The following is a 19,036-nucleotide window of genomic DNA, read 5'->3' on the forward strand; positions in this document are numbered from 1 at the left end:
AAAGTTTCTAAATACGAAATAAATATGAATACTTTATTTAGACTATTTAAGAGTCCAATGGGTTCTGATTGTGAAAAGCTGGATGGTTTATAAAGAAGAAGGGAAAACTAAAATGAAACCGGAGAGCCCGGATAAACCCATGCATGCCTGAGGAGAACATGCAAACTTCACACAGAAAGGACCCAGCTAAGATTCAAACTAGGTCCTTTACACTGTGAATCAAGAGCTCTGCCCCACTGTGTAGCCCCACCAGGAGTAAATCCAAACCTCCAGCCAGGGCTGCCCAATTCTGACCCTTGAGATGTACCACCCTGCCTGTTTTTCCCATCTCTCCTTGCTGCTGATTAGCTGTCCATGTTCTGGTTCACACACACACACACACACACACACACACACACACACACACACACACACACACTTGATCACAGGTTTAGAGTAGCAAGAAGTGCAGGGAGAGGTAGAAAGTAGGCAGGGTAGTAGATCTCAATGGCCAGAATTGGGCAGCCCAGGTCTTTAACCCTTGTGCTATCCTAGGCACTTTAACTCTGGGAGTTGGGTCATCTAGACCCACTAGACAGTGCTCTGAACCTTTTTTCTTCAATGATTTGTGATCTTCAATGGTGTCCATGGATTACATGAAATCTTTCCACCTTTATCCACCTTTGTCATGGTAGGGAGAACACGTCAATGTAAGGGTGGGGTCATCTAAGATACCACAAAAAAAAGCAGACTTAAATTCCTCATGTTCTCTGATTATTAGGTATTTATAAACACATGCATCTCATCACTAAATCATGTTGTGACTTGGAGATTTTAACAGCTGTGGGCTGTTTTTTTGTGTTTTTTTTGCTCCCATTACACAGCATTCCTTAGTTCTCTGTCTGGTCTTTGTGCCGTCACAGTAACACAAACCACACCAAAATTAATTGGCTTGTGAGCCAAAAATCTTGTTCTCCAGCAGATCTGAGTCCTCTTTGTTCTGGTCCTCACCAGAGCTTCAAATGAGCCTTCACTCACTGAACACAGCAAACTGTTTGAGGAAACAAATTCTGGTGCGGATCAAAGAGGACAAAACGTGTCCGTGCAAATGTGCCTGTGTGAGTCGTTGTTACATGGAAGGAGCAGTGAGTCCCCAGCACACATCCTGACAGATTACATGACCTTTTCTCTTAGAATGTTTTATTGGCCAAAGTATACTGCAGGGTTCAAATGCCAAGTGAACCAGAGGTGAACCAGAGAAACATGAATATTTCACTGCTAGCTTTAATCCATTGCAACACAAAATCCACTTTTTCTCTCTTTGATTTAAGTTAGGGTTAAATCATTTGATTGCACATGTCAGAAATGAATCAGTAAAGCCTCTGAAGTCCCAACAAGGAGCCAAAAAATGGTGGTCCATGAAGATATTCCAACAGTCTTCTTTAATCTTTCAAAATTGGCAGAAAACCCAAAGGCTTGATCCATTTCTTAGTCTCTTTCTTTTGTCTTTACGAAGAAACAACTCACAAAAATCTCATTTGTATTGTTTCTTTGTTGTTGTTTTTTCAGGTAATTTGATGACCCGACATCACACAGTAGAGATGTCAGAGCTGTACAGAGATCTGCTTGCTAAAGCCATCTATGGGCGACTCTTCAGCTATCTAGTCAACTGTATCAACGAATACTTGCAGGGACAAGACGACAGTCCTGGGTAAAGCTGTGTTTATTTGTGTTCATGTGTCACATAAAAACAATAGCAAAAAACACATAAATTAAAGCAAAGACAAACTTTATATTTTTAGGCCCTTGCGGGCTTTCAGCTATTGAAAAATTGGCAAGGGCATGCAGGTGGCCAGCAGGAAATATCAAGGTCGTAGATGGCTCGGGGATCTTGTAGCGCAAAACAGGTCGTAGTAAACATTAGGTAACACAAGGGTAAAGGCTATGTCACACGGCCACTATGTACATTTTGCGTATTTTCCACTATGAAATTTTGGTCTTCCGTGATACATACGTGATATATGTAATTCACAAGTGTATATTGCGTTCATCATTTGTCAATGTGCACAGATGTTCGTCCAGTTTTGAACTGTTAAAAACTTTAGGTCAGTTGATGATTACGCAGCTTATGTGCATTTTAAGTAGTTTATACGCAATTATTACGTTAATCTTATGCAATTTTGCGTGATTTTTGCAAATGTGTTCCACCATTACCCTTTTGTCCACGTATGTCTTACAAATTGAGGACATTCAAATGAAGTAATTGTTGCACAAAGCACTAATGAATTGCATATCAACAACACCATAATCGCACACGGTTCAGGTTCGGAATTGATTTAAGTGTGCTTTGAATGGTTTATGATCCATCTTTAAAAAATTTACGTAAATGCCACAGCTTTTCTCACTTTTTCAAAGTATATTCAGAGATGGCCGATTTTCATCCATACAATATGCACAAAATGTACGAAGTGGCAGTGAGACATGGCAAAGTACTGTAGGTAAGATGCAGATGTGTCATTTGGATTTCTCTTTTTTTCAACCCCCCAAAACGTGTGCACTTTGCAAGTGTCCCGTGTCAATACACTCACCAAGCCCACGACAATGGTTCGTTCCATTTTCATGGCGCCCATTGAGATGATTACACTAGCCTCAAGGAAGCTACGAGACAAACCAGCTCTTCACATCCGTCTACGACCCTACATAGACCCGGACAACCCAAAAAAAAAAAAAACACAGTACCCATCACACCAGACTTTTGCAGGCATCTTGTGGTTCTGATACATTTCACAACATTCAAATGTAAATCACTGATCAAAGATCAGAGATGAAGGTAACAAAAATAGTCAATCAATTTCAAAAGCATCTCAGTAAAACACTCCAAAACTGAAATCCACACGTTTCTGAGTGAAGCTTAAAGGATTCATGGGGGTGTTGATGAAGGCTTATCACACTTTTAAAAATCTCTGACTACATCCTCTGGTATGCGTTTGTGTTGAGTCTTGTTTACGGCCACATATTGGAATCTGTTTTTCAACCACAGACTCATGGCACACCCCTTTCAGATGTGATTACAAACACAACACACAAGTTCTCACAGGAAAAACAAAAACAGTTGCTTAATTAATACAATTTCTGTTTATTTCTTCCAGCAATCCTTCCATGGAAATTGGAATCTTGGACATTTTGGGGTTTGAAGAGTTTCAGAAGAATGGATTTGAGCAGGTGGGACAGTGTTTTCACCTTCTGACTTTGGTTTTACAGAGAATGACTTTTAGCCAATGGATGTTTTCAGCCATCAAGCGTGGAATAAAACAACATCACACAGACACAGTCATAACTTTGGTTGGGTTTGAAAAGTCTTCCATTTGTTCATTTCTAATAAAATTTAACATTTTGAATTGTTCTAACTTTGTGCTTTAATTTCTTCAAAGGCTCTGCATTTTTAGGGAAAACTTTCTATTAACATAGATCTGACATTCTAATGGGTATAATGTCATTCTCTGATATAAATCTCTGAATGAGACGTGTTATTGTTGCAAATGAAACCTGATCAAGTTTTTAAAAAACTGAAAGCATTTATCTGACGGCAGAGCTGTAATGACTGAGCTGGGGTCTGTTACTGGCGCTGGTACGATTCATCTGTCCTCAGATGAACTGAAACAATGACTTTGTGTGCGTAACATTATGGCAGCTTGAAAACATTTGGTGGAACTGTCTTTGTGTGAGTGTGTGTCTGTGTGTGTTTGTGCACATGTGAGCTGGAGTATGAAATAAGAATTAATAAAAAATTAGCTTCAGCAAAAAAAAAAAAAATGAAAACAGATATAACTAGTCAGAAAAAAAGAAAAGAAAGTGTTAGATTTCAGAAATATCTAGGGGACAGGTTTACATGAAATTAACGATGTAGGCTACAAGTGGATCATTGACAAATATGTGTTTTTAGACTGTAAGAGGTTAAAGTTTAGGCGCAGTAACTGATTTTTTTTCTGGATTTGCCATGGCTGAATCAAACAAGTATCCATAACCATAATCAAGTACATTTTTTAGGTAGAAAAAAGAGGCTTTGTTAATCCTGAGAAAGTCCCATCAAATTTTCAGAACAAAACTCCACAAGCAAACTAATTTGAAAAACTGCTGATCTCTCAGGTTTTTCTAAACAGACAGCTCTCTGAGTTGATGTGTGAGGAACTGGAGGTGAAGAACCCAAAATGCAGGAAACTAGGCATAGTGGAAAATGGAACATTTAATAAATAAACTGAAACGTGACCAAAAAAACCCAGGGCGAAACAAAGAAGTGACAAAGCAGAACAGATGACCTGACAATGAGGAGCTGAAAACCAGACACTTATGTAGGCTCAGGGCAATTAACTGAAATGAAGACAGCTGTAGATCGTGATCAACCTGAAACTGGTGGAACTGACACAGGACAACTCTGAACATGACCAAAAACCAAACAAAAAGCAAAACCCTTACACAATTCTCTTCTGCAACATGCTTGATGTGATGGGAAAATTATTAAACAAAACACTTCACTAAATTACCAACCACTTGTATGTATGTGTTAATGTATTTAAATATATATCGCTATGGTGGCTTCTTTTTTATCTTGGCTTTTTATTTTTCAATCAATTCATGACTAATTATCCTATTTAAGTTGGATATTTGGATAATCTATGATAAGACATACATTTATTCTGTTTGCCCTCCCATAGGTTTTTATGTTTGTTATTTTTTGATTGCTTAAAATAACAAACGATAAAATAATAATATCAATAAAATATGTATTAATAATAAATAACAATAATAAAACAAAAAATGTCACTTTTGCACAGGTGCTTTGCAGAAGGTAATGTAAAATTTTATCATCATTTTATCATCATCAGGTGTTGTAAAAAGGGGTGGGATCATACAAGATTTCTCTTCAACCCACTACTCTTCAGCACACTGTCTTGTTTTACCTGCCTATGTTAAGCTCTTGTGTTTATGTTAATTTGTGTTTGAAATAAAGAAATGAAATTGAATTAAAATAAACCAATTCAAAAAGAGCAAACCGGTTAGACTGTTATGGGTTTAAACTAAAAGAAAACAACGAAAAATATCTCTATGGGCTGTAGAAATAAAAAACTGCCTAACATAAAATTCAAGTTGCATTAAAAAAAAGCATGTTACTATAGCTCCAGCGACAGCAAAGGTAGCTTTTGTCAGTGTAACTAAGGCCATTGAAAAAACTTTAAAGGCGTAAATCAAGAAGAAGGTTCCACAGCATGTATTCATTTGCTGAATAAACTATATTTAATTTTACTGCCACACTAATAATATTTAATAACATAACATTTCAACATGTCTCTGAAGGCTGTTATTCTGGTCTTTCAGTTGTTTTAACTTTCTAGCAAAACAATATTTTGACTTTGATGAAGATGTTAAAACATCAGAATAATCTTCATATTAATGCATTGAACAAGATTTAAAAAAAACAGACTTTTGCCTTTTGTTTCTGTATAGATATTGTATGTGCAGCATTAAACAAAGCATTTCTACTGTATCCACTCAGCTCAGAGTTGTCCGTCACTATATTAATGCATTCAAATTAGTAGATTTCTTTTCCTTTTAGAACTAATTTTAATATATTTGTGTTTAGCAGGGCTCAGTTTGATTCTTATTTGAAGCTTTTTTTCTAAATAGATTTTCTAAACTGACAGCTAATAATACCATTTAAGGTCCTGGATTTAAGTAAGATAAGAGTTGAGTGAAACTTTGCATTTACACCGTAAACCTACATGCAGAAATAAACAGCCCAGTCTGTACGTGATGCTCACTTGATGATGATGATGATGATGATGATGATGATGATGATGATGATGGTGATGATGCATCATTTTCAGAGTGCACTAAATTTGTTGCCTTGTTCAGATCACTTGTTACAAGCTGTAAATCTGCCAACTCATAGTCGGCAAACATACACTTTTAATAGTCTAATCCTTAGTAAAACCAGCAGGGATTAGGCAAACAACCATGTAAGAATGCGTGTGTGTGTGTGCAATTCATAGTGCTGAAGAGGATAAGTGCCTATTTTTGCTATTCAAAGCCTACTCTTCCTCCCTGTGGAGCTGCTAGCTTTTATTAAGGGCAGAGTGTGTGTTTGTCTTTGCTTCTGGAAGTGCGTGTGACAGTGGTCAGTGTGTCTGTGTGTCATTGAGATAAGTGGCTGAAGTCACAGGTTGTGTAACCTTTTTAACCCTTCAGGTCTTGTAAAGAACCAGAAAGCTCAAGAAGCTAAAAAGGGGTCACAGAAGGAGAGAAACCGGCAGACCGAGGATATTTTCTTCACATAAATGCACATTACCTGTCAAACAAAAGGAGAGGAGGATAAACAGTCTTATAGTGGATGCACAGATGCAATGACTTGTTTGTACACTTGAGGACACTTGCGCACAAACACACACCAGGACGCTTCACCTACGCAGCACAATCAGGGTTATTATCGCCTGTTAATTAGAACCATGTTTGTCTGGTTGTGTTGTACCGGCTCAGCACATTGCTAATGAGCTAACTCAATCAACCACCTGCAGGGACTAAAGCTTTTAATGGAGCAGACTAACTGGCAGATAAACAACAGAGAAGCTATGTTACAAAAAAAAAAAAAAAAAACAGAACTATAGCTACTGCGTCGTGAAACATGAAGCCATCAATTACTTAGACTAGAAGAGCATGACCAAAAACATGGGTCATAGTTGTGTTGTGACAATTACACGAAGAAAGAAAAACAGGTGATCTTCATTAGTGATTTCCTTCTATCCGTCACCTTTGAGACACAGCTTTAATGGCCTAAGGGCTTGAAGCATTGTCGGAAAATGGTCAGAAAAAGAGGCATCCCTTACATGCTGACTGTTATTCGTTATCAAATATCAATCATGTGTTTCCACAAGCTGTGCAGCCGTCCTATAGGTTCCCTGGTTAAAGATGTGACAGTCGAATTAAATGTTGATTAATCTTCAGGTGCATGTCTGATTAAATCAGCTTCAATGGACACTTCTCTGTAAAATAGGAATACAGCACCAACCTTTAGAAGAAAACCACTAGAAAGCAGTAAAATGATTCGTCCATGCTGTTAGTCAACTTTACTTAACAGGACATCTTGTAATAAGACGTCAAAATCTTGAAATGAGTTCCACACAGGCATTCAAAAAAGGAACGATAACCTAAAAAAGCTAATTGTTTGATAGAATTACTTCAAATGGATTGTTATATAGCCCCATCATAAGTATTTTTTTTTTGCTAGTTCCAAGCAAATGGTTTGTATTTTTGAGATTTCATGTACGTAATTATAGTTCATTGTGATTAGTGACAAACAACAAAATAAGTAGAAATGACTCATTTTAGAGAAAAATGGGAACAAAATGAGAATACAATCTTAGAACATGTTGGCCCAACTCAATGAATCCTCACAAAATCTGGCATTAGTACTTATTCTTAATATATAAATCTAATTTTGTTTCCAAAATAAAAAAAAACAACGAATGGCAGTCTATAACTTAGCAACATTTGTTGAATTTTTAAATAATATCCCTAAAATTGAACCAAAAATCATAGTGAAATTGTTTTTCTTTTGTCAAGAGTACAGGACAAAAGAAAAACAAAGTAAAAATGCATAAGTAAAAATGGATTTTTACTTATTTTTATAATAAAATAATAATAAAAGATTACATTTTTTTTTATATTTGTAGATCCTGGCTCCTAACAAGACAAAAGGCTGTGGCTTAATTTGATAAAAAAATTGGAGAGGTGAAGAGCAAAGGGAAGTTAAAACAACTTCAAAGCTGCTATCTTGAAAGTCTAATAACAAGATTTTCAGTTTTTGCATGTATCAATAGTTACCTCACCCAAAACAATCGACAATCCAGACAATTGGGAAAATGCATAGTAGTTTGAGTTAGTTCCACTCTAGGGACAACGCTATAATCTTTAAAGACCACCTGTAGTTTTAGATTTTCTTGTCTTAACTCACTTGTGTGTCTTGGCAAATAAAAAGCAGCAAAGCTTGGAAAAAGAGACAAAACAGCCTTCAAGTTCTGAAGCTTTTCCATTCTTGATCCATACAACTACGGGTTTACATCCTGATTAGATAAGAGTCAACTCAAGGGAGGAAAGAGTCTTTTCCTCTTAGATGCTAAGCTTTTCCTCTTGGCGATTGTTTTTGCCTGATTACATCTGTTGCATCATCTATATTACAAGTGTGGCATCATACCTGCGTGATATCTCGTCGTTAAATTCAATGAATGAAAATGCAGGCAACATAAACAAAAATGCAACAAATATAGTATAACCCATCCTTTTGTTTGAGCATGCAGCTGTTTCAAGTATTTTCCATCCTATAATTTAGCTGCTGGGTCAAAGCGGCAGGAGGATGTCATGAACATGTGATGTGCATCAGTTCTGTTACTTTTGGACACATTTTTTGCAAAAAATAATAAGAAGAAAATCACAAAGAAAAACACGGGAGCATTGTTTTGCTTAAACTGACTCAATGAAGGGGGAAAAAATATTACATTTAGAAAAATTTGATTTTTTTTTTTTTCTCTTTTGTTGTTTTCCTGATTTTTTTCTCATTTATTGATCTGTATTTTTTTCTGATCAGGCGCCTCTTTCAATAAGAAGCCAGAACTTACAAAGAAGCTGAAATTAGACCGAGCCTAAGCTGGAAAACTGAGCTGTAGGTTTCAGAAAGGCTGATGGGTAGCTTGATCTACTCTGACAAGGATGAGTCTGTTTATTACACACAGGCCTCAGGTTATGTTGCTTTTCTGTTCTCCAGCCTTGATCACACCAAGCTTCAGCTTCATTTAACACAAGTGCTTTCCGTTTCTTCATCATGCCTCAGCATATTCAACCAAGCCCTCGTCTTCTGTTACTGAACTTGATGCAAAGTGACAAAAGTTGCAGTTCCTTCAAAGACCACTAGAGGCTCGTGTCAGAAAGGACCAAAATTCCTACTGACTCCTTCATTAAAATATCTTTTTTACATAAACACAGCCTGGTATTGAAAAAAAAAATTTTAAAAATTTCAAATCTTTATTGCCCTATTATATCAGAATTTTTTTTTTTAAATAAGATAGTTTGAGTCAAGAAATAGCTCAATATAGCTTCTTGTCTTATTTTTATTCTATTTTTCTGTATTGTCTGCCCACTTTAAAGAAAACTGTCCATAATCTCATTATACTATGCATTGGGAAAAAAAGACTATCTATTCTATTTGAAGATTATATGTTTTTTGTTTCATTTTTTATTAACAGGTGGGTCAACCTATACTAGAATTTATGTGTTGTCCTGCCCTAATTACTGTTTTTGTGTTTAGATTCAATTCTTCTGTCGCATATTTTAATTTATACAATGAATTTTCTGCCATTCCGTCTGACAGTCCTACCTGTTGACCCTCAAAAAAACCAAATTCCTTGAGGTTTGACATTTTACACGCCCAGCAGTCAATACTATAGTTTACACTTCCTTATGATTCTAAATGCACAAATGAATTTATACCAATGAGATTTCTCATTTTTGTAATGTTTCTAAAAGCAAGTTACTTCAAAAAATGTCTTTTTTAACCTGGTTTCTGGGATGCGTTTTAGGTCAGTCAGTGATTTACTCAGACAGACGGTGTCTGCTCACCGTTCCTACAGTCCTGCAGACCTGAACTGTAAATCAGCTGAATGACAGCTGCCTTAATCATAGGAGTCTTCTTTTAATCCAGCCAGCCCATTTATCAGTTCCCTTTAGGGCTACTACCTCAGGCCAGCAGAGGTGAGCAAAACACTGGGAAAATGTTTCGCCTTTCACATTTACAGAAGGAGCAATGAAAAGGCTGTCTGAATTTAGCTTTTAATGCTTTGCTGCAGCATACCAGAAGGCAAACATTTGTCCTTTATGACTTCCCAGCAGTGCAAAGATGAAGGCCACACAGCATTACTGACAAAGCAAGTGAGCCCCACACCTGAAAAGGTTTTCTTGTCTGCTTTAAATGCCATAAAACCTGTTCATTCAGGATTCTTTTTGTTTATTTTTACAAAGTAAGTGATTGTTTAAGGGACATCGATAGTTTGATGTTACTGCAGTAGTTCTAAAACTCAGTTTTTCAGGTTAAATGATAAAGTTTATCACCAAAAGATACTTGTATTTTGCCTTTGGATGATCTGCAAATCACCGTATTTGAGAAAATTTGCGTTTTCTTTTCACGTTTGACTTCTTGCATTTACGGAACAGGTAAATACATAACAGGAATACTGCACAGTGTTTACAGTGTCCACACGCCGTTTCCTGTTAACGGCTAGTTTCACATTGCAGGCATCACATGAGTAGTCAGTTCATTTATGCCTCATTGACTAATCTATTGGTGCCGCTGCAGGTTGTGTTTGAGATTGTGGCTTTGTTTGCTGTAAAAACATTCAACAGTGCGTCTCTGAGGAACTCCGGCATCGTGCGTGCTGGAGAGTGTTTACCGTGTGCTGTGCTCATTCCAGCTGTGCGTGAACATGACCAACGAGCGGCTGAGGCAGCACGTCTCTGAGGTGCTGTTCCGGCAGGAGCAGGCGGAGTGCATTCAAGAGGGCATTTCCATGGAGATGCCCTGCTCCCCCAGCAACCACCCCGCCGTTGTGGACTTCTTTCTGCAGGTAGCATTTGTCTCTGGATTTGACCAGTCTGCTCCAGTTTGGTTCCCGCTCAACCAAATTTAACAAAATTGCTCAGATTTTTCTTTATTCAATTAATAAAAACACCAAAGCATTATAACAGACGACACAGTTTAGTATTCTTTAGATAGAACATTCCTTCAGTCTTTCTACATGTCAATATCAGCTCAAACACTGCAGCAAAGGAAGACAATTGAATCTACTTTATATTGGAAGGAGAGCCCTGGCCTATGTGGATCAATAGAAGTGTCACAAGGAATAATGTATCAGTAGGATCAAATGTGCTTTGTAAATATGACCAACATAAAAAACACGAGCGCATCTGTTTGCTTTGGCTCCAGAAGCCCCAGGGACTGCTGTGTGTGCTGGATGAGGAGAGTCAGAGCTTACGGCCCGCGGAGCAGACCCTCTTCAAGAGGCTGTCGGCCCAGCTGGACTCTACTCCCCTCCACGGCCTCTCCATCACCACCAAGGATGGAAACGGCAACCCGCCTCCAAAAGACCAAGGCCCGGCCTTCATTGTCAGCCACTATGCAGCGCAGGTCTGTCTTTATTAAAGGAGAATATGGATGGAGCACCATACAGCACCTTCCAGCTTTTGTTCACCCATAAGTAATACCTAAAGTACATAAGAGGGCATTTTCTGTTATCATATTCCCATCATATTCCCATTTTTTCATCTTTTAAAGGTAAAAATTACAATCTTTCATGTTACATGAAAGATATTGTAAAAAAAACAAAAAACAATACCACATATAGGATTTGTTTCCAACGCACTAACAAGTTTTTCATACGAGCAGTTTGATAGATGCTCTGACATATGTTTGAAAGCCAAAGCGCCAGTTGCACTCATTCAGCCTCCCTTTGACAAAAACATGACTCCATTATCGTGTCAGCAGCCAGACGCAGGGTCACACCAACCTTTCTGCAGCTCCAACTGAGCACTAGAAAAAAAAGAACACAGGCTTGGTTTGGTTTCAAAGAAGTTTCATCTGAGTATTTTACATATTTATCTTTAGGATTCACAAAAAAGTAGAAAAAAAGGGATGAAAAATACCAAATGAACTGCTTTCTATTAAAAAAATGACTTGACACTAAAAATCATGAGATGCTCAAACCAGTTCAAGATAATAGGATGATTTAAAAGCTCAAGAACATCTAATTACAACAAAGCAGGAGCCTTTTTGCTTGTAGGCAGAAGCCGTTCGGATTGAAATATAAAGTTATTTGGATTTTTCAGTGGTGAAATGGCTTTACTGATGTTCCAACAACTGTTTGCCCTGCTGGTCCTTCTTAAAAGCGTTGTTTTTTTAATGTCAGAAACCAACACTCCAGAACAAGCTTCTAAATAGATTCTGAGAAACTTGTCGAGCTTTTTTTCCTCCTTATTTATTTATTTTTGTCTGAATTTGTGAAAATCTGCCTCATGAGTGTAATTTTGTCTTTAACAGAAATATTAACATTAGCTTTGCTATAAAAATAAAACAAAATTGTAGCATCATATTTTTACTATTTGACTAATTGAATCAAATTGCTGCCAAACAGTGTCTGTTTTTTTGTAGAGGAATCAAAGGTGTGAAAGTCCCACTCCGATCATCTTTTGATCCATTTTCAAATCGTTCCCAACTGTCTTTTAATCATGATTATGCAGTTTTCAGCCCCCCCCCTCCAAAAAAACAGTGTTGTTTATAGGACATATCTGCAGAGGGGCAGTAGTTTATCAGAAATTTGCCTCGGAGTTTGAGGCGGGATTTTTGGCACTGAGTAACCCCGCCCCCTCTTCCCCTTCCCTGTTGGTGAGAGCTCAGAACACGGAGCATGTTTTTCATCCAGCATATTTTCCATGTAACAAATACGTTTTTTTTTTTTTCAAACATCAATTTTTTTATCTGCTGATGATTTGAATAAAAGAAAAATTCAGAAATCCAATTTTGAGCTTAGTTTTCTTATTATATGACCTCTATTATTAGTAAATGCAATACAAAAACATGTAAAAAACACAATTTTCATCGGGCTGGGTCTTAAATATGTTTACACCTGCAAAAATGTCCTTCTGTGTGTATACCAAGTGGAAAAGAATAATCAGAATAATTACATTTGACAATTTTTTTGCGTGACAATTGAAACATCTTCTGTTTTTTTGTAAAACTTTTGATTTTGTTTCTTGGTTTTTATTACATTTAGGGCTCTGGTCACCGAAGATTTTTGCTTAGAAAATGATATTTTTTTAAAGATATCAGAATAAACTTGTGCAAGATTTTGATGGGGGTCATAATTTTGGTGTGGTGTTTTTGCTACAGGTCCACAGATTTTATTGAAATGTTGGAACCGTGTTTATTTAAAGAAGACCCTAAATTCTCCTTTTTCACCAACCATACTTTCATACTCTTTTTCAAAGATTATAAATGCTAATTTTGCTTCCGACACCATTATTCTAACATACATACTATAATGAGGAAGTAATGATTTTTCCTCCAGCTGCTCTATAGAAGCCACATTAAAATGTGACGTAACACTTTTGCACAAGTCTATAAGAAAATTTTATTGTTTTTAGCATTTATTATAAACCCTTAACTTGTGAGTTTTCTATATTCTGTGTTTTATTGAGCAGTGTGTGTGTGTCATTTTAGGGAATTTATCAGTGTTATTTGTTTTTTAATCAGGTGTCATATGACCTGACGGGATCGCTGGCAAAAAACAAGGATTCTCTTCCTCAGAATCTCCTGTTTACGATGAAGTGTGAGTATCCAAAGCGTGGCATGTGTGTGAGCGCATTGTGGCGTCAGAGCCCACTCAGACACGAAGATGCACTCTTGTTTAAAAAAAAGGAAGAAAAAAAACAGGGCACAAAAACAGTCTTTGTCTTGGTGTGGTTGTTGTTGAGAGTGTGTGCTTCATCCAAAACTGCATCCCCGTCTGTGTGCACAGAAGCTGCCAGATGTGAGCTGTCGCGGCTCATAGGGCACAGACACTTTTTGTGAGACTGCCAGTCTCGCCTCGGGTCCAGCAGCCTAATTGCTATAATTTCCATGATGAGGCTAAAGTTGTAAAAGCTAGCCCTTCACTCCAGCTTGGCCATTATCCTCGTGAGTGACAAATAGAAGCACAGTCTTTCATAAACTCTGGTTTTTTTGTTTATTTTCAGTCTGTCCATGTATTTGATGAAAAACAGAGGCTTTTTCAAATGCTTCTGATATTGCTGGGTTAATTGTGATCAGTGACTGTATATGAGAACTGGATCGAGTTAGTGTGACGTCATCCAGAGCAAATGCTCTTTTACTTCTGGCTTCAACCAAATATAGTCGATTCAGACGCCATTTTTTTTCATAGTATGTGCGTTGCCATGTTGGAACCAGGAATCAGAAACCAGTGATTGGTCATAGTGGGTCATAGGCTACATTCACACTGCAGGGCTTAATGCTAAATTCCGATTTTTTTGAAAAAATGCGATTTTTTTTTGCAAGGCCATTCACATTTCCAGTTAAATGCAAACTTTTGTGATCTCCTGTGTGACCATGAAATGACCCAGAAGTGATCCGCATGCGCAGAAGAGTACTCAACGGTGAACAACGTCACTGTTGTTTGCGGAAGTAGCTAACGTTAACAATGGATGTTAACAACAGTGATGTCAACAGCGGAGCTCTTTTTGCATTATTACATTTATTTCCACAAAGGAGCTGACACAATTGCAATCTTCTCATTTTAAGAAGGCATTGGTGCCTGGATCGTCTGTACCCACTGTTGTGGAATGAGGATTTGTGTGTGTAAGACACAAAGGAGAGAGCGCGTGCAGCGCAGGAGGGAGTGAGAGGGGGGCACAGAAGTGTGTTGGGGGCGCGCATTCATGTTGTGTGTTACAGATGAAGGAGAACGGTAATAAAAGAAGGCTTCCCCCAGAATAAATGCTATTGACTCTTTATTAACCCGCTCTGGAGAATCTGAGGGTCCGAACAGGGAAGTGAAAAAGTAATTGCGGGAAAGGTTCAACACCACGCTCGGCCATTTCGCTGGAAGCTTTTTCAAAAACTGCCTGGTTGCGATAAGACCCCTCGAGTTTGGCCTGAATAGAGCTGTCACCCCAAATATGAATCAAATCGGTGGCCTTGCTTCCCTTCCACTGACTAGTCTCAGCAGCATCGTCCGCCATGGTTGATGTTTATGTTCTCGTTCCCGCCTACTTCAACACAGAATTATGAAGTTTGGAGCGTATCAATGACGTACGGGTCGGATACATGTGGCCTGGCCGGTCAGTCGCATTTCAAAAGATCGAATACGTATCGGATTCAGGACCACATACCCAAGTGGCCTGGGTCGCATTTGAAAAGATCGGACCTGCGTTGTTCAGACTGTCATGAAAAGATCAGATACAGGTGGCATAGGGGCAAAAAATTCGGAATTGGGTCATTTCAGTCTGCAGTGTGAGCGTAGCCTAAGACCGCATTTCTGTGGCAACCACTCTCGCCATTCAGGGGTGAGCTTGACAGCTTTTTTAACGTAATCTGTCAAATGTTTTGAATGTTGGTCGTGGAAGCCAGCCGGTTCCACTTACTTTTATTGAGGCATCTGATTGGCCTGTTGCACTACAGAAAAGGTATCATGAGAAGTACCTGCTTGGAGCCAGCAGGTACTTCCTGTTTGGAAAGCCAGGGGTGTGGGGTCACTCAGTCCAGTTCTCATATGCAGTCAATGATTGCGCTTGAAACAAAATGCTCATATACATGTATTTGCAAAGTTTTACCATTTTTGTCAAGCAAAGTTTTACTTATTCTCTTGTTCAAAGACATTAATAAAACCAATTATAACTTATTTCTGTCAAGTAACCTGGAGTATAACAGATAAGGAAAGGAATGCCTGCTTTGTACTGCTGCAGAATAGAAAAGCCAACTTTAACTAAATAAAAACGACACATGAGGCATACTGAAGGTCAACCCTAAATTTTAAGGACAAGTTCCAAAAAAATATCAGTCAGGTTTGAAATATTTTTCCGAGTTTGGTATTTCTTTGTGACTTCATATAACTTTTTTGTGTGAACATTTTCTTTTCCAGTATTAACATAGTAGATAAAAAAAAGGTTTTAATTAAAAAAAGCAACCAAACGTTATGTTTTAGGCAGTTCTGATGAGACCTTCTGACCTCAGAGGTGTCAGACCGTCTCAAAAGCTAAAATAAGTCTGAGCTTCAGCTCGACCTTGTCCTGACAGGAAATATTTGTTATAATTGAAGTGGATTAGGTTTATTCGTTGGCATTTTTCCTGTAACCAGCTTGAGACTGAATAAAATGTGTTTTCTCTGTTTGAAGTTGAAACAGAGGAATCTAAATTCTGAGGCTACATTTTCATTTTTTTTTGTTTTATTTATTTTATCCATTAAGTATTCAAATTGTCAAGTTGTTCAGTCTGTCAGAAGATAAACTTTGCTTAGAAGCAAGACATGTTTTTGGTTTTGAGTTTTTCCTTTTCTTCTGTCAGCATACAGTAGATACAGCCTTATTGGCCCAACAGAGCATGTTGTGCTCAATACTTTCAGGAAACGATTATTCTTCATTTGACTATAACTACACGAAAAGTAAGACATAAAACTTAAAAACAGTAAGTTTTAAAGTATTTTTTTGAACAAATGAGTCCCTTCTCTCCATAGTTATCTCTTTTCTTTCAGTTTCTTTTTTATCTACTGTCTTTTGGTCTCTTAGAAAAGATCCACCCACACACTGTCACACACAACATGTTGTTTGGCCCTCTGAATGACCTCCTCGTCACAGGTCCGCCCACTTTTGTTGTTTGAATGGTTGTTTACATCCAACCTGACTCTTTTCATACAGTGTTTCCCCTTTGGTTGTCAGTTGGTGCTTTTCTCACTCTTGTTTTTTCATCCTCTTTGTGCCTGACAGCCAGTGAAAGTGTGTTACTGCAGCAGCTCTTCCAGTCCAAGCTGACTCAGACCGGTTCTCTGGTGCTGTCAGCCCCGGGCCGCTTGGGCCTGAGAGGCTCTAAGGCAGCGTTGTTGCTCCACAAAATGCCAACCACCGCCCTTGTCAATGCCACTGCATCCATCCCCCGACAGCCACGGAGATACCAAGATCTTTCAAAGGTAAAGCAGCAGCTTAGTAGAGGGAGTTTGGGGGATTTGTTGGAAAACTTCTACATTTTCAGTCAAACATTTTATCATTAGAATGTTACTCAGACAGAAATTTGAACCCGAAGTAGGCGACTACACATTCAGAAGCTTTTTGTGTCAGACAGTGGAAAAACAAGAACAGCATTTATGGAAAAAATGAACATGTCTAATTTAAGCTTCTTCCTATCACAGATCTATATATAAACCTCTGGGAAATGGATCAGTTTGTGCAGCCATGCACGAGATAAAAACCTCTCAAGAATGCACACACACACACTCACTTTTTTCCAGTTCTCTTAAGTGAAGCAAATAGCAACCTTTTTTTTTTGAAGGTCCCCCGTTGATTTCTCTGATTTTCTCCTTTTATCTGCTACAACTTTTGATGAAATACAGTGTAGTTTTTGTGCAGAGCTCACAGTTGTGTAACCTCCAGGAGGGTCTGGTCTGCTGCTTCTGTGGCACATTTTCCATCTAGAGTAAAGACTTGCATAAGGGCCCCTTTCAACCTCACTGATCTGTTCCAGCTGCCTTATACGGTAACATTAGGTAATCCTTGTAAGGCTGTAAATACGACACTATAGCACTGAAAATGTCAAAGTCTTTATTTGGATTTTTATGCAGAATTCCGATTAAAAAAAAGGAGAATTTCCTGCTGTGTCTATTAAGTTTAATTGTTACCATCACTGCCATGTTCTGATCCTTAGTTAGGGCCTCTCAGTCACAGTTAATTATAATATTATAATGCTCCACATTCCTCAGAAGTTATTTAGAGTTACGTGTGCAGATATCTTATCTTTTTTTCTCTTTTGTCTCTTCTCACCGGCAGATTCTAAAGAAAAAGGGTTCGAGTTCTTTTGTGCAGCGGCTGGAGCGCTGTGGGCCCGTCACGGCGGCTGTACAGCTCAGGGTACTGCATGATGACCACAAACTGCCCATTTATGTTAACAAACCTACTGCATGAAATCTGTACAAACATTTTTTAAATGCAAAGAGAAAAAAATAAAAATAAAAAAAAACCCTGAAGGTGTTTCCATAGTTACCTGCACGCATCTGGATCCAAACTTGCGTAGATGAATCTGTTTGTTCAGATCCAGTGGTTTATTTTAGTACCTCAAGCACGCTCAACACAGTCAAAGCATCTGTCACAACAGTCACAGCCTTTGCACTCATAGGATTAGGGCATTTTTCTGTGTTGGTGGTGGGATTTCATAACAACATAAAGAAACAATCATTTGCAGTTACGAGAGAGCACTTCAGTGTCTGCTGGTGACGCAAAGAGGCACAAATGGGGTTCAGAGAAGCAGTACCTTAAGTCTGAATGAATCCAGTGTGTTGCACAATCAGAGTTGTGAACTTGTGGTCAACGAGCCCTTCAGGGAATGGCAGAGAAGGAGAAAGTGGGCTGAAGAATGACACTGTACCAAGCCAAACATGAAGCCCTGCGTATGAATGAATGAACAATGAACAACAGCCAGTGTTGTTCTGCAAGCATGCACTCATCTGGAGAAAGCATGGAAATGCGAACGCCGTTTATAGCTTTCAAACATCAGAGCTTAAATACTGTTTTGTAGCCAAGGTTATAAAGTGCGTACTGTAGACTGACGTCAGCTTCAAGAGTGGAGAAAACACAGATGTAACTGTTTACGCACATGTCTGTTTGACCTTGGAGGCAGGTTTGTTTTTAACAATCAGACGCAGAAACTAGAAAATATTTCTTTAGCAGTTCCCATGCAACACTGGAATTATTTTTCTCTGTGCTATTATTAGTTTACAAAATGGATTTTATATATATATATATATATATATATATATATATATATATATATATATATATATATATATATATGTGTGTGTGTGTGTTATACACAAAGTACATCTGCAGTTCAATACATTGTAAATCTATCTTTAGAAGCAACAAGCAAAATAAGTCAGATCAGGGTTTTTATGTCATATTGTGGAAGAATTTGTCTCTTATTTTCTTTGTACAACTAGCAGTTTTTGGTGTGGACTTGAACCAGGCTAGAGGTCTGCAGCTCTTTAATCCCTCCATTATGGCTCCTTGGCTTTGAAGAAAAATGCTAATAATTTGAATAAATAATAGGTTGGATGAAGTCACACCAAAGTCATAAAGACAGAAAACGCGATGTCTGACTTTCTTGCATTTTTAATTCAAATAAATCTGCAGCAGGAGGATCTTATTTAACACAGTGTGCATTTTATTTTGAAAGAAACTTATATTTACTGCTTTATAAAGTAAAACA

At 38.0% G+C, this 19,036-nt stretch overlaps 1 protein-coding gene across 8 annotated transcripts in view; it reads left to right on the forward strand.

Annotated features, from left to right (window-relative positions):
• The window catches only part of myo16 (myosin XVI), a 115,499-nt gene that overhangs the window by 69,880 nt on the left and 26,583 nt on the right, over positions 1 to 19,036 (forward strand). For all 8 annotated transcript variants that reach the window (XR_013652661.1, XR_013652662.1, XM_078939450.1 and 5 more), the window contains exons 20-26: positions 1,549 to 1,690; positions 3,129 to 3,201; positions 10,491 to 10,643; positions 11,003 to 11,203; positions 13,325 to 13,400; positions 16,549 to 16,748; positions 17,602 to 17,682. Coding sequence is in view for 6 of the 8 variants with exons in the window: in XM_078939450.1 (XP_078795576.1) it covers positions 1,549 to 1,690; positions 3,129 to 3,201; positions 10,491 to 10,643; positions 11,003 to 11,203; positions 13,325 to 13,400; positions 16,549 to 16,748; positions 17,602 to 17,682 (926 nt within the window). In the remaining 2 variants the exon portion in view is untranslated. The remainder of the gene's footprint in view (positions 1 to 1,548; positions 1,691 to 3,128; positions 3,202 to 10,490; positions 10,644 to 11,002; positions 11,204 to 13,324; positions 13,401 to 16,548; positions 16,749 to 17,601; positions 17,683 to 19,036) is intronic.

Source organism: Oryzias latipes, chromosome 21 (genome assembly GCF_053564925.1).
Source record: "Oryzias latipes strain Hd-rR chromosome 21, Olatipes_Hd-rR_3.1".
Classification (NCBI taxonomy): domain Eukaryota; kingdom Metazoa; phylum Chordata; class Actinopteri; order Beloniformes; family Adrianichthyidae; genus Oryzias; species Oryzias latipes.